This window comes from Dendrobates tinctorius, unplaced genomic scaffold (genome assembly GCF_039654945.1).
Source record: "Dendrobates tinctorius isolate UK_male_01 unplaced genomic scaffold, ASM3965494v1 ptg000178l, whole genome shotgun sequence".
NCBI lineage: Eukaryota > Metazoa > Chordata > Amphibia > Anura > Dendrobatidae > Dendrobates > Dendrobates tinctorius.
In genome coordinates this window covers 1977501-1992934 of record NW_027361845.1, presented here as the reverse complement: position 1 = coordinate 1992934, position 15434 = coordinate 1977501, and the positions used below count along the sequence as shown (strand labels likewise).

Here is a 15434-nt window from a genome sequence, read left to right as displayed (position 1 = left end):
TCTCACATCATCTCGTCTGGGATCACATGAAGAGACAGAAGGATCCGCACAAGCCTCTTACACAGGAGATCTGGGGTCAGGGCTCCAAGATGTTTGGCACAACCTCCTGCTGAGATCCTTCACAAACTGTGCAAGTGACAAGAAGAAGTGATGGAGGCGACGGGCGGTCACCCAGATCCTAATGATGGAGGTGACGGGCGGTCACCCAGACACTAATGATGGAGGCGACGTGCTGTCGCCAGATACTGATGACGGGGGCGACGGGCGGTCTCCAGATACTGATGACGGGGGCCGACGGGCGGTCTCCAGATACTGATGACGGGGGCCGACGGGCGGTCTCCAGATACTGATGACGGGGGCCGACGGGCGGTCTCCAGATACTGATGACGGGGGCCGACGGGCGGTCTCCAGATACTGATGACGGGGGCCGACGGGCGGTCTCCAGATACTGATGGGATTTACATTTCTCTTCATTCCTTTTGTGTTTTCCGAATTGATAATACAATCTCTTACCACCTCTATAATGAAAGCTTCTTGCTCTGCAGCATTTTTTCCACACCTGCATGAAACGTTTGCGCAGCGCTGTATATCGGCATATAATCAGTGTTGGCGAGGTGACGGTTATATTAAGGGCTAATTTTCAGACTAATGGCACAAGATGACACCATTATACTGCCAGACAAAGGGGGTTGTGGGTTGTGTAGGGTCGTCAGTATAAATGGCAGGGAGGAGGGGATACAGGGACCGTATACACGCGGATCACAGTATATACACGGTATGTACACTCAGATTATACCATACAGGTATGCGGGGAGGACTGGGGACTTACAGGGTATTCTTGATGATCAAGGGTGACGAACCACACACCGCCCCATGTATGCAACATTATGGGACAGAGGGAGGACATGTTCTTAAAGGGATATGCACTGCTTCATATCCTTAAATAACTGACCCCATCCCACCCATACAGACAGTCCTTAACATTGCAATTGTAACAGAAAAAAGGAAAAAGTAGTGGAGCGATGGAAATCACTGGATGGAGATGTCACTGATCAGCAAATGATGGAAGAATGGAGACTTCATTCTCTAAGGCTATGTGCACACAGTGCGGATCCTCCCGCGGATTTTACTAAATCCGCGGGTCAAAAGACCTGCATTTTTCCTGTGGATTTATTCCCTTTTTTTTTTTTGCGGTTTTTGTGCGGTTTTCCACCTGCGGATTTGTAGAATGGAGCAGGTGGAAAACTGCAGCAAAACCGCACAAAAGAAGTGACATGCTGCTTTTTTTTTTTTTCCCGCACAAAAACCTCGCGGAAAAAACCGCAGCATGTGCACAGCAGTTTCTTTTTTTTTTTTTTTTTTTTTTTTACATAGACTTTAATGGTACTGTACATCACCTGCAGTTCTGCTGCAGATCCGCAGCGGCAAATCCACTGCGGATCCGCAGCAGAATCTGCACCGTGTGCACAGGGCCTAAACGTCTGGGTTCTTCAGTCTGGAGTCTGAGCCACGTGCAGAAATCACAGCACGAGGTTATTAATGGTCATGTGAGGAAGGTTCTGCCGCTGAATATACCAATCATCAAGATCCACTGCTGGCAGCTCCCGTGTAAGCACCAACCATGTGCTCGATGGGAGACCAGTCCGGAGACGCTGTAGCTGTGGGAGCTGGTTTAGGCCACACAGGCTGCTCACAGTAGCTCCAGCAAGATGTGGCCTGGGGTTGTCGTGTAGAAAAATGGCTCCTGGGACACTGTGGAGGAATGGCCGCCCCACTGGTTCCACCACCTAATCAATGTAATGCTGAGCTTTTAGTGCATTGGGAATGGAGACTAGAGGGTCCGGGTACCGTACATTATACCACCCCACACCGTAATCCTGGGAGTAGGACCGGTGTGACGTTCCCTTGTGAAGGCCTCTTCATGGTGTTGTCCACGTGGTCTCCAGACCAATCTCCAGCTGTCATCGCGTCCAAGATGAAAGCAGAACTCATTGTCGAAGAGGACAGACCTCCATTCCAGCTGCTATCACCCTTTGGCTCTGCACCATGATGGCCTGTGGGACCAGTGGGGTGAGGTCAGTGCACACATCCATGCCGGGCGGTAAGAGCCAGGATTTCTGCACATGGCTCAGACTCAAGACTGAAGAAATCCAGAGATTCAGAAAATGTCATTTTTCCATCATTTGCAGATCCGTGACGTCTCTGTCTAGTGATTTCCAGCATTCCACCACTTTCCTTCACAGGAATACGCTGTATACCTCACAGTGCAAATGTATGAGGCTGTATACACCGAATACCCCACAGTGTACAGTCATATGTTAAAGTTTGGGCACCCCTATTAATGTTAACCTTTTTTCTTTATAACAATTTTTGTTTTTGCAACAGCTATTTCAGTTTCATATATCTAATAACTGATGGACTCAGTTATATTTCTGGACTCAAATGAGGTTTATTGTACTAACAGAAAATGTGCAATCTGCATTTAAACAAAATTTGACCGGTGCAAAAGTATGGGCACCCTTATCATTTTCTTGATTTGAACACTCCTATCTACTTTTTACTGACTTCCTGAAGCAATAAATTGGTTTTGTAACCTCATTGAGCTTTGAACTTCATAGCCAGGTGTATCAAATCATGAGAAAAGGTATTTAAGATGGCCACTTGCAAGTAGTTCTCCTATTTGATTCTCCTATGAAGAGTGGCATCATGGGCTCCTCAAAACAACTCTCAAATGATCTGAAAACAAAGATTATTCAACATAGCTTTTCAGGGGAAGGATACAAAAAGTTGTCTCAGAGATTTAACCTGTCAGTTTCCACTGTGAGGAACATAGTAAGGAAATGGAAGAACACAGGTACAGTTCTTGTTAAGCCCAGAAGTGGCAGGCTAAGAAAAATATCAGAAAGGCAGAGAAGAAGAATGGTGAGAACAGTCAAGGACAATCCACAGACCACCTCCAAAGACCTGCAGCCTCATCTTGCTGCAGATGGTGTCACTGTGCATCGGTCAACAATACAGCGCACTTTGCACAAGGAGAAGCTGTATGGGAGAGTGATGCGAAAGAAGCCGTTTCTGCAAGCACGCCACAAACAGTCGCCTGAGGTCTGCAAAAGCACATTTGGACAAGCCAGTTACATTTTGGAAGAAGGTCCTGTGGACTGATGAAACAAAGATTGAGCTGTTTGGTCATACAAAAAGGCGTTATGCATGGAGGCTAAAAACACAGCATTACAAGAAAAACACTTGCTACCCACAGTAAAATTTGGTGGAGGTTCCATCATGCTTTGGGGCTGTGTGGCCAATGCCGGCACCGGGAATCTTGTTAAAGTTGAGGGTCGCATGGATTCAACTCAGAATCAGCAGATTCTTGACAATAATGTGCAAGAATCAGTGACGAAGTTGAAGTTACGCAGGGGATGGATATTTCAGCAAGACAATGATCCAAAACACCACTCCAAATCTACTCAGGCATTCATGTAGAGGAACAATTACAATGTTCTGGAATGTTCATCCCAGTTCCCAGACCTGAATATCATTGAACATCTGTGGGATGATTTGAAGCGGGCTGTCCATGCTCGGCGACCATCAAACTTAACTGAACTGGAATTGTTTTGTAAACAGGAATGGTCACAAATACCTTCATCCAGGATCCAGGAACTCATTAATAGCTACAGGAAGCGACTAGAGGCTGTTATTTTTGCAAAAGGAGGATCTACGAAATATTAATGTCACTTTTATGTTGAGGTGCCCATACTTTTGCAGCGGTCAAATTTTGTTTAAATGCAGATTGCCCATTTTCTGTTAGTACAATAAACCTCATTTGAATCCAGAAATATAACGGAGTCCATCAGTTATTAGATATATGAAACTGAAATAGCTGTTGCAAAAACCAAAATTGTTATAAAGAAAAAAGGTTGACATTAATAGGGGTGCCCAAACTTTAACATATGACTGTATGTGTATGGGACTGTATACCTCACAGTGAATGTTTGCCTTGTTTGTCGGGCTGGTGTACTACGGTGCACAGTAGCGCCCCTCTTCCCTGGGTGGGGGAAGAGAACAGACAGAGGGCTAACTCAGGAGATAAGGCAAGGGTGGAGACCCCGGCATCTTCACCTTCAGAAGTATCCTGGGTAGTAGAGCGAGCTTAGGGCGTCCTCTAGACAGGGGAAGGAGCCCCTGGTCCTCAATCACCCGTCGTGACAGCACATGTACGGGGCTGTACACACCTTGTGTATGCCTTATACCCCACAGTGCACTTGTACGGGGCTGTTTACACCTTTTGTACACCACATACCACACAGTACATGTGTATGGCCTGTATACACCGTAGATACGCCGTATACTCCACAGTGCATGTGTACGGGACTGTATACACCTTGTGTATACCGTATACCCCACAGGTTGTCTTAGAATAAGGACTGGTTTTTTGTCCGAAACGCGTCCAACTACACGTCCTGATGCGTCTCTTATCATGATGGAGAATCTTATGATTTTTTTAAATTTTGGAATAAAGGAATAAAAAAATTTTTTTTTAACTAATTACTGATCTGGATGCTGGAAATTTTTCCATATTACGCCGTATACCCCACAGTGTATGGGGCTTTATACACTTTGTGTACGCTGTATACCCCACAGTGTATGGGGCTTTATACACCTTGTATATGCCGTATACCCACAGTGCATGTGTACAGGGCTTTATACACCTTGTATACACCGTATACCCCACAGTGCATTGGCACGGGGTTGTATACACCTTGTATACGCCGTATACTCCACAGTGCATGTGTACGGGACTGTATACACCTTGTGTATACCGTATACCCCACAGTGTATGGGGCTTTATTCACTTTGTGTACGCTGTATAACCCACAGTGCATGTGTATGGGGCTTTATACACCTTGTATATGCCGTATACCCACAGTGCATGTGTACGGGGCTTTATACACCTTGTATATGCCGTATACCCACAGTGCATGTGTACAGGGCTTTATACACCTTGTATATGCCGTATACCCACAGTGCATGTGCACGGGGTTGTATTCACCTTGTATACGCCGTATACTCCACAGTGCTTGTGTATGGGGCTGTATACATCTTGTATACGCTGTATACTCCACAGTGCTTGTGTACGGGGCTGTATACATCTTGTATACGCTGTATACTCCACAGTGCTTGTGTACGGGGCTGTATACATCTTGTATACGCTGTATGCTCCACAGTGCTTGTGTACGGGGCTGTATACATCTTGTATACGCTGTATGCTCCACAGTGCTTGTGCACGGGGCTGTATACATCTTGTATACTCCACAGTGCTTGTGTACGGGGCTGTATACATCTTGTATACGCTGTATACTCCACAGTGCTTGTGTACGGGGCTGTATACATCTTGTATACGCTGTATGCTCCACAGTGCTTGTGTACGGGGCTGTATACATCTTGTATACGCTGTATGCTCCACAGTGCTTGTGCACGGGGCTGTATACATCTTGTATACTCCACAGTGCTTGTGTACGGGGCTGTATACATCTTGTATACGCTGTATACTCCACAGTGCTTGTGTACGGGGCTGTATACATCTTGTATACGCTGTATGCTCCACAGTGCTTGTGTACGGGGCTGTATACATCTTGTATACGCTGTATGCTCCACAGTGCTTGTGCACGGGGCTGTATACATCTTGTATACTCCACAGTGCTTGTGTACGGGGCTGTATACATCTTGTATACGCTGTATACTCCACAGTGCATGTGTACGGGGCTGTATACATCTTGCATACACTGTATACTCCACAGTGCTTGTGTACGGGGCTGTATACCCCAATTTGGGGGGTTGAGTATTGTTTCGGGTGTGCTCTATGGCCGCAGACCTGACGGATGTAATCACATTAGCAGTCTCACTTTCCTGCCAATAACTGAGATCTATGATGGCTGCCGATTTTGCAGCACGTCCTTCCTCTAGCGGCCAGATCTAAGGGCCTATTCCTCCAGCATGTCAGGGGTGTATTGAGATTAGCCATTGAGAAGCCTGTGGTCGCCAGGCGGCGCCTCATGTAGGCAGCGAGGTCTTGATTGCATGGCCGCCATCACAGCCCCATATCTGTCTGACATGCTGACCTCAGTGGTAGTAACGCCCGTGGACTTGCTGTCATCCAAATTTCCTCAAAACAGGGAAAAATGTTTCTGAATTCAGAGTTTTGGGAAAAGCTGAGTCATAGCCGACATTCACCATCACCATAGAAACGGGAGGCTACTGACCAGAGCGGCCATTTTGTGTGGGCTGGACCAATAATAACGAGCTTACGAGCAATCTATATCCCACCCCCGGCCGTATAAGATCATTAATAAGTTGTAGTCCCGCACCTGCAAATCAATACACTGAGATGCTGATGGCTCACAAAATGGCCGCCTCCGGTGCGTCCTGTGAGGTGAAGGCATGAAATGCGAGGATGTGTGAAGACCACGGAGGTCCAGACATCCTGCACTGCTTTGTCATCGGGTCTGTGCTCCAATAATGCCGGCTGTGATCATATCTAAAGGGGCGAATTACATATTGTATAATAGAGGCCGAAACCTGTTTGTCTGCCGCCACACTTTCGCTTACACTGGCCCTGGGTAGCCATGTTTCTTTGGTAGCCATAATGGGCTTTAGCAGTATAGATCCCAGCGAGGTAATCACCCATCTTTTCCAGGGTTTTAAAAAGCAAAAATGGCTACTTATGTGGCTTATGCCGCCATGGGACATGTAATAAGATTGTTACCTAATTTTCCCTATAATAGATAGAACTGAGTGATACTAATACATGACACATCGGTGCTTGTTCTCTAGGCACGAGCATCGGTGCTTGTTCTCTAGGCACGAGCATCGGTGCTTGTTCTCTAGGCACGAGCATCGGTGCTTGTTCTCTAGGCACGAGCATCGGTGCTTGTTCTCTAGGCACGAGCAGCGGTGCTTGTTCTCTAGGCACGAGCATCGGTGCTTGTACTCTAGGCACGAGCATCGGTGCTTGTACTCTAGGCACGAGCATCGGTGCTTGTTCTCTAGGCACGAGCATCGGTGCTTGTACTCTAGGCACGAGCATCGGTGCTTGTACTCTAGGCACGAGCATCGGTGCTTGTACTCTAGGCACGAGCATCGGTGCTTGTACTCTAGGCACGAGCATCGGTGCTTGTACTCTAGGCACGAGCATCGGTGCTTGTACTCTAGGCACGAGCATCGGTGCTTGTACTCTAGGCACGAGCATCGGTGCTTGTACTCTAGGCACGAGCATCGGTGCTTGTACTCTAGGCACGAGCATCGGTGCTTGTACTCTAGGCACGAGCATCGGTGCTTGTACTCTAGGCACGAGCATCGGTGCTTGTACTCTAGGCACGAGCATCGGTGCTTGTTCTCTAGGCACGAGCATCGGTGCTTGTTCTCTAGGCACGAGCACTCTTCTGTGCTGAAAATACTTCTCTTTATGCGTCCCTCTGGCAAAACGTCCAACTTATGATCCCCAGCAGCTCAGTGTTGTCATAGGGTTCTTTCAGGCAGAAGGTTTACCCCCTATTCACTGGGCAGGATAATAGGCCCACTCTAAGGGTAACTCAACCCAAAATGTCCAGTTCTAGAACAGTGGAAAGAGGTTGTCACAGCCCACCTCTATTAATAGTAATAACGTAGGTGTTTTTTCTTTTTTTAATTCCTCCTTAGCATGCTTAAAGTGGATCTGTCATTTGCCATAAATATGTAATTTTTTTTAACCTGTTGTAAATGCCGTTCTCGTGAATCCGGCGATGTTTTTCTTTTCTTCCTGCGCCTCTCTGTTCCTGAGATATGGCCGCCTCTTTCCTGTATAATATATGTATCTAGTCTTATTTGCCAACTGGGCGTAATTCTCCTCTGGTTTATGTGGGTCCATATGACCACCCCCAGTTGGCTACATGGACTAGGGAAACAGGAGGCCATATCTAATAATAATCTTTATTTTAATAATGTTTATTTTTATATAGCACTAGCATATTCCGCAGCTCAAACATATTCTGCAGCGCTTTAGGCTATGTGCACACGTTGCAGATTCAGCTGCGAGTTTTTCCGCGCGGATAACCTGCGGTTTTCCTGCGGTTTAGCCCTGCAGTTTCACACCTCTACTATGTTAAAGGTGGGATTCAAACCCAGGGATTCAAACCCAGGACTCCAGCGCTGCAGTGCTAACCACTGAGCCACCGTGCTGCCCCGTCAGGTGTTGGCTATTATCACTTTCACATAGGAACATCGATATAATGTCACTTCAAATGAAATCTTTTCCAGCTTTATTTGTGTAAGAAGGCGTATCAGACAGATGTCACATTGTATGATTTTGGAATTTCCTTTTAAAGTGGACCGGTCATTTGCCATAAATGTGCTATGTTTTTTTTTTTTTTTTACCTGGCGTCAATGCTGCTGTTTTTCTGAATCCGGCGATGTTTTTCTTTTTTTCCTGCACCTCTCCGTTCCTGAGATATAGCCTCCTTTTCCCTGTATGGAAGTCTAGTCTTATTATCAAGTGGGCGGGGTCCTCAACTCCTCTCTGTGGGCGTTTTCTTGACTATCACACCTACTTAGCTAAAAAGACTAGACTTCCACACAGGGAAGCGGAGGTCATATCTCGGGAACGGAGAGGCGTAGGAGGAAAAGAAAAACATCTCCGGATTCAGGAGAACTATGGCATTTACACCAGGTAAGTATACATATATGTTTATGGCAAGCGAGAGAACACCTTTAAGAAGCTTGTCTGTTAGGGAGCTATCTGATATAGATTGGGGAAGGAGGAGGAGAATAATCAGTCATGGCCGACCTCCTCCCTGTGCTCAGGGGGCTGCCATCCGAGGTGTTTGCAGCTTAAAGGGTTTCTCCACCTTAAAGTACCATCACAAAAATCTGATTAATTAGGCAAAAGGGATTGAGAAAAGTTGGCTTTACATCATCCTTCCTCCTTCTTTCAGTGTCAGATCATCCGTCTTACATGACTGACTGGTCACTAGGAAAGTACTGCCTGGCAATCTCATAGAATGCGGTTGCTAGGCAATGTATCCATAGCAGCCAGACTGTCAGACAAATCTTGCTAGCTCTTAAAGGGGCTATACATGTTTGTAGGAAGAACTTACCAAAATTTTGCCTTGTCAATCAGATTTTTGATGTTGTGTAAGACAGCGCAGTGTTTGATTAGCCACATGGACTAGACATTTTCACCTTCGGCTTTTACGCCGCACTAGATAATGCACCTATATGAAATATTGGCACATTTATTAAAAAAGCAAACCCTGTGACTGATATTTTTCGGTTAAAGTCACTGTGCGGAGCAGGCCTTGTAATAAGATGAGGCAGATACTGACACAGGTAGTCGGCATTGGTCCCGGCAGGTTATTTATAACAGTGCTTTTCTTGTGTTGTTGCCGCTAATGGGCAATTTTTTATTTTATTTTTCTTTACGCAGCAAAAATTATCATTTTTTTTTTTTTTTTTCCCCTGACTCATAAGAAATTACATTTTCCAAAACGTTTTCTCTGCCAGAGCGTCGTCCTGATTCAGCTGTCGGCAGCGGCAGCCAATAATGAGAAATCCAGATCTCTGCGGCGCAATAATGCACTGCGCCACCAGAGGGAGCTCCAGACTGCAGAATAGCTCAATGCAGCAGGCAGCCAGGGCCTAGTGGTGGGGAAAGCCACCTGGTAGTACTGTCAGCTTCTGGGAAAGCTGGGTGATAACTCGTGTATATTTCTACAGGAAGGATCGCCTCAACTGTCCTAGACACCCCGAGTGACCGGGATATGTGTTGGAGGTGTATCAGTGTGTGGCTGGGTCATGACTCATGTATATTACTATAGATACGGTCTCCCCAACTGTCCTAGACACCCCAAGTGACCGGGATATGTGTTGGAGGCGTATCTGTATGTCTAGGCCATTCAGGAGTCTGGGAAAGCTGGGTGGCAGCTGGAGTAGCCCAGTATGGCAGGCATTCTGCCTTTTCTCACGTCGTGGCTTCCGCTGTGTCAGGCTGTCGCACAAGCTGCTCTGCAGTCAGATGAATCACTTCCTACACGATGAAGGATATTTTTGCTCCCCTTTTGGTGACGCACACCGACATTTATGGGGTCCGGATGATAGACGTGGAATCAAGGAATTGGTGGCCGTCATTGTGCTGAGATCATCCTAGCCATCTGTCATTATTGTCACCAGAGGGTTTATCATGGCCCCTGTGACCCCAGAGGAGGTCGGCACCCAGCTTTCCTAGGATCCTGAATGGCAAAGAGCAAATCCAGAGGACCTCATGTCCAGCTATACTATCCTATTATTATCTCATGTCCCCATGACAACACTTCATGTTTTACCATAAAGAACACTGGGCCTCGGAGCAACCAATCAGCCAGAATCTATCCTTTTAGTAGTTGGCTAATGATCTCTCCTCCAGGATTATAGGATAACGGTCTCCCTTCTGGAGATTATCTCATTTGCATACCTTTTTCCCATGAAACTTTGTTGGGAATAAGTCTCCCTCAAAAGAATTAAAAAAGAAAACTTGAATCCCTATGACAACACTTAAATGCCAGCATGAGGAGCAGGAGCCATCCTCTGCTTGGGTGGCTCAGTCAGTGTTATCATGGGGACACTGCGCAGCACGCGGCTCCCAGCATCTGCCCTTCTTTCTTTTTCATCATAAAAGCTGGATTCTGTTTGGATGATGTGAATCACTGTTCCCATAAGCAGGAAGTGTTGTCATAGGGACACGCACATGATGTATTCCTATTATTGCTTATGAAGAGGCTATAATATAGATTATCTGGATGTCTCCTCTCGCGTCACAGAGGGGCGACGAGGCCGACTGTGAGATATAATATATCTGCTCGTAATCCACAGCGCTCATTAATTATACAATTAACCCCTTAATGGGAAGAGATTCTATAGCTGCACTAATATATGAGGAAGATGGCGGGCAGGACGTAGATATGTAACAGATAGATAATAGATGATTGGTAGATGATAGATAGATAATAGATGATTGATAGATGATTAGATGAATGATAGATGATAAATTATATCCTCTTATTGGCATTGTTCTGTTTTCTTGTCTTCACTTTCTTCCCTTCTGTTTTCTCGTCTTCTTCTGGTCTTCCTTGCTCACATCTTCTGTCGTATTTTTCGGCACCATCTTTATCATCATCTTCGTTGATTTTCTATTGTTTTTTTTTTTTCCTTCCTGTTCTCTATCATTTTTCTCTTCTTCGTTCTTTGTTTTGCTTGCTCTTGCTTTCTTGTGTTTTTTTTTTTTTTTTATGCTATCCTAGTTTACCTTGTGCTCATCTTCATCAATGTCATTTTCATCTTTATTATCTTTCCTTTTTTGTTTATCATTTTCTTTGTGGAGTCTTTTCCTTGTTTGTCTTCCTTTTCTCTATTGACTTTCTCTTCATCTTTTTTTTTTTTTTTTTTTTTTTTTTTACCTTTTTTAATGCTTTTTTTTTTTTTTAATACTTTTCCTTGTCTTCATCTTTACCATCTTCATGTCACTTTCATAAACTTCTTCATTGACATAATATTCATTTTATCTTTTCTTCTTTCTCATCTCTATCATCTTTCTCTTTGTCAGTTTTTTGTTGACCTTTTTCTTTTTCTTTTCCTGTCTTTTTTTTGTCTTGTTTTCATCTTTATCATTAATGTAATTTCCATCTTTATTATATTTCCTTCTTCAGCATCTTCTTTGTGGAGTTTTATCCCTTTTCCTCTTCTCTATTGTGTTTTCTCCTCTTCACTTTTTTTTTTTTTCTTGCTTGATTTATGTCTTTTACTTTTTTGTTGTCACATCTTCCTTTTGTTCACCTTGATCTTTAATGTAATTTCCATCATTATCTTTCCTTCATTCTTTATCTTTTTTTGTAGTTTTTATCTTTTTTGTCTTCCTCTTCTTTATCGTCTTGCTCTTCACCTCTTTTTCAGCTGCCCTTTTTTAATTTACCTTTTTGTTGCCTTTTTTCCGTGTTTTCATCTCCACCTTCTTGTCATTTTTATCTTTTTTTGTTGACTTTGTAATTGTTTTAGCTTTTTTGTCATCTTTATTATTTTATCTTTTTTTCGGCTTGATCTTTTCTTTACCTTTTTTGTCTTTTTTTCCCTTCTTTCCATCTTCATCCTCCTCCTGTTCTTCCTCGTGCCGTTTACAGTTTCATCACCTTTTTGTGGTTTTTGACGTTTCATTCTTTATTATCTTATTATAATAACGTTAGTGTAGAATCGGATGTAATAAGTGTATACTGTGTATGTAAATCTTCCTCCTCGATGACCAGCCTCGGCTGAAGTTACAACATTCCTCCTCCGATGTGTGCCCCGACGCGCATTGCTGTTCCCTCCATCTGCAGATCCTATACCTCGTAGATTTACAGGACAGATATAACCCTGTGTGTAAATGTGGGCAGATTATCCAGATTGCATATATTTAGATCTTCATTTATACCTTAAACTCAATCCTGTGGCTATTTTTGCTCCTGCTGCAAACCTCCGTGCTATCATCACCCAGATAAAGATGGTAAATGATTGACTCCAAAGTTGACTCCATATTGGGTAATCTTCTGAGGGAACCATGGCAGACATTATCAAGGGCTAGGCCCACCGGACATGGTAATATGAAGCAAAGCTTTCTCTCTCTATTTTTAGGTCTGCCCCAGCTGCTGGTCCCCCCGCTGCCCCTGGTGAAGGTGGAGCACCCCCAGCTCCCCCCAATCTTACCAGCAACAGGAGGCTCCAACAAACCCAGGCACAGGTCGATGAGGTGAGTACTGAGGACAGGAGGTGTGAAATACACCATGAAGATCCATCCATCTATACGACGGACCGGGTGCGCTCAATGTCTGTTCTCCTCCCCTACAGGTGGTGGATATTATGCGTGTGAATGTAGACAAGGTTTTGGAACGAGATCAGAAGCTGTCCGAGTTGGATGACCGCGCGGACGCTCTGCAGGCCGGAGCCTCGCAGTTTGAAACCAGCGCGGCCAAACTCAAGCGCAAGTACTGGTGGAAGAACCTCAAGGTGTGTATAAAGGCGGTCTACCTGATTCTCCAAAGCTATGGCCACCACTGGTATGACCTCGAAAGCTGTGGCTGAGATTGGGATACTTTGGAGGGAATGGGTGGAGTTGTTCGGTGGAGAGATAAATTAAGGTTCACCTAATTTAGACATTAGATAAGTCACAAGCCCACATCTGCCACAGTGGCCACGACTGAAGTCTAGGGCACAAAAAGTACCAAGTGCTGTTGGTCCAAAACACTTTGAAGATTTGACACTTGGATTGTCTGTTTTGGGCCGTCGAGATTGGGCCATTCCACCGGATCAAAATTGAGCCAATACACTGTTTCGAGATTGGAACGATCCTCTAGATGGAGATTTCACTGATCTGCTGGCTTGAGATTGCGTAGATTTACTGAATTGAGAATAGATCAATCCAATGTCTCTAAATTTGGTCATTATACCAGATTAAGATTGTAACGATCCACCGGAATGAGATTACCCCAATCTATCGGGTTGAGATTGGCCTGATCCACTAGACTGAAATTGGGACGATCCACTGGTTTGAAATTGATCCGATCTACCAGATAAAGATCGGTGGAATCCACTGAAATGAGATTACATCGATCTGTCAGGTTGAGATTGGACTGATCCACCTGACCGAAATTGGGACAAATCCACCAGTTTGAGATTAATCCGATTTGCCAGGCTGAGATTGGGCCAATCTTACTTGATTGAGATCGGGTTGGTTTGCTGAGTTGAGATTGTGCCGATCTGCTGCATCGGGATTGGGCCAGCTGTAGGTGTCTGAGGCCAGCCTTAGGTGTAGAGTGCAGTACGGCCCTTTGTACTGCCATTTTGCCCTTTTTAAAGTCCCCACACAGTGACTGTCCGTTGTTTGCTCGGCCATGGCTAACTTTCACCATTTTTTTTTCTTCTTCCCTCAGATGATGATCATTATGGGAGTGATATGCGCTATCATCCTCATCATAATTATTGGTGAGTGTCGTGTGTGTTGTGGCGTGTATATAAGGTGTGTGTACATACAGCGTGTGCATATATAGTGTGTATACCCGCTTCTGTGATCTGTGCTGTATGTATATATATATACATGGCTGACTGTACTAACCTCTTCTTTTTCTCTTGCTTTTTTCTCTTTCTCTCATCACCTCATTCCATTTCATCATCGTCCCGCCTTTCTGCACTCCATGCCTTTTTCTTATAACACCCCGGCCTTGCCTATTGTCTCCCCTCGCCTTGCTTACTCTCTCCCCCCGACATTTTGTCACCCCACCATCTCTGTGTTTCCTTTTTGTTTCCAGTTTACTTCAGCACCTAAGGACCGCGTATCTCTCTCCCCCGTCTCTGTCTAATTTTTCTCCCCTCCGCCGGATCTATCATCATCTCTACCCCCCAGCTGGGACCAGACAAAAACTCGACATAATTCCCTCCTTTTTTTCCCGCCTCTCCCGCCCCCCTGCCCTCCAAACACAGGGAAGTGGGGACATGTTGTGTAGAAGCCGTCCCTTCTCGCTCTCTCCCATGTAAATACCCGATGACTGGAGACCCCCTAACTTATATATATACACACACATATACATATATATATTTAATTTGTCCGTGTGCAGGTTTTTCTGTTCCCTCGTTTTCCCGTGACGCTGTGTGTCTGTGATGTTTATACACTGACCCGCCCAGCCCCTAGGGGGGAGGGAGGGGCAATTACCCCCAAACTGGTCTCTTACATACCCCCCTCCTCTGCCCTCTCAAAACATTTTTTTTTTTCCATTTTTTTTAAGTTAATTCGAGGATTTCATGGAGGAGAATTACGTGTGTGTGTACAGTATGTGTGTAATAAAAAAAATAAATAAAATAAAAATATATATAATATATGAATCCTCAGATCCCCCCAACCCCCCATCCTATTATGCCAATAGATAAGGTTGAAGCAATGGACCCCTGGCTCTTGGATTTCCCAGGAGGCTCCACCATGCGGCTTGTCGGGCACTTAGGGTGGGGACCCCCTTTTGCTTCCACTGATCTGGAGGGATATGGTGTAAGGATTGGGGAGAAGCTTCCCCCACCCCCATGCCCTAGTTTTTCTGCCTTGCAGGGGGCAGAATCAGCAAGGTGGAGACCCAGAGAGGGCCATGAGATAATAGCGAGGGTAGGTTAGCTTCCTAGCCGCCCCCTTGCCACGTTAGGAGGGAAGTGGCACTGCGAGGTGGCATGGGATGCTTCGTATTACCCCTTCCCCCGATGGGGTATAATTCCTAAATTACACTGCCCCTCGTAAACCGTATATGCCATGATGGGTAACTGTGTCAAATCCCAACTTTTACTACTCCATAACTGAAATAAGAGAGGACGCCTTTTACCCCGAGGACCCACCTTCTTACACCCGTGACATCCAAACCCTGCAT

The 15434-nt window shown here is 45.2% G+C and overlaps 1 protein-coding gene across 1 annotated transcript in view; it reads left to right on the top strand.

The window, feature by feature from the left end:
- VAMP2 (vesicle associated membrane protein 2) overlaps nucleotides 1–15434 on the top strand; it is a 33416-nt gene that overhangs the window by 17706 nt on the left and 276 nt on the right. Inside the window, exons 2-5 of the mRNA XM_073551635.1 lie at nucleotides 12667–12781; nucleotides 12880–13038; nucleotides 13962–14013; nucleotides 14337–15434. The exon at nucleotides 14337–15434 is cut by the window's right edge and continues 276 nt beyond it. Coding sequence (XP_073407736.1) covers nucleotides 12667–12781; nucleotides 12880–13038; nucleotides 13962–14013; nucleotides 14337–14353 — 343 coding nt within the window. The 3' untranslated portion in view covers nucleotides 14354–15434. The remainder of the gene's footprint in view (nucleotides 1–12666; nucleotides 12782–12879; nucleotides 13039–13961; nucleotides 14014–14336) is intronic.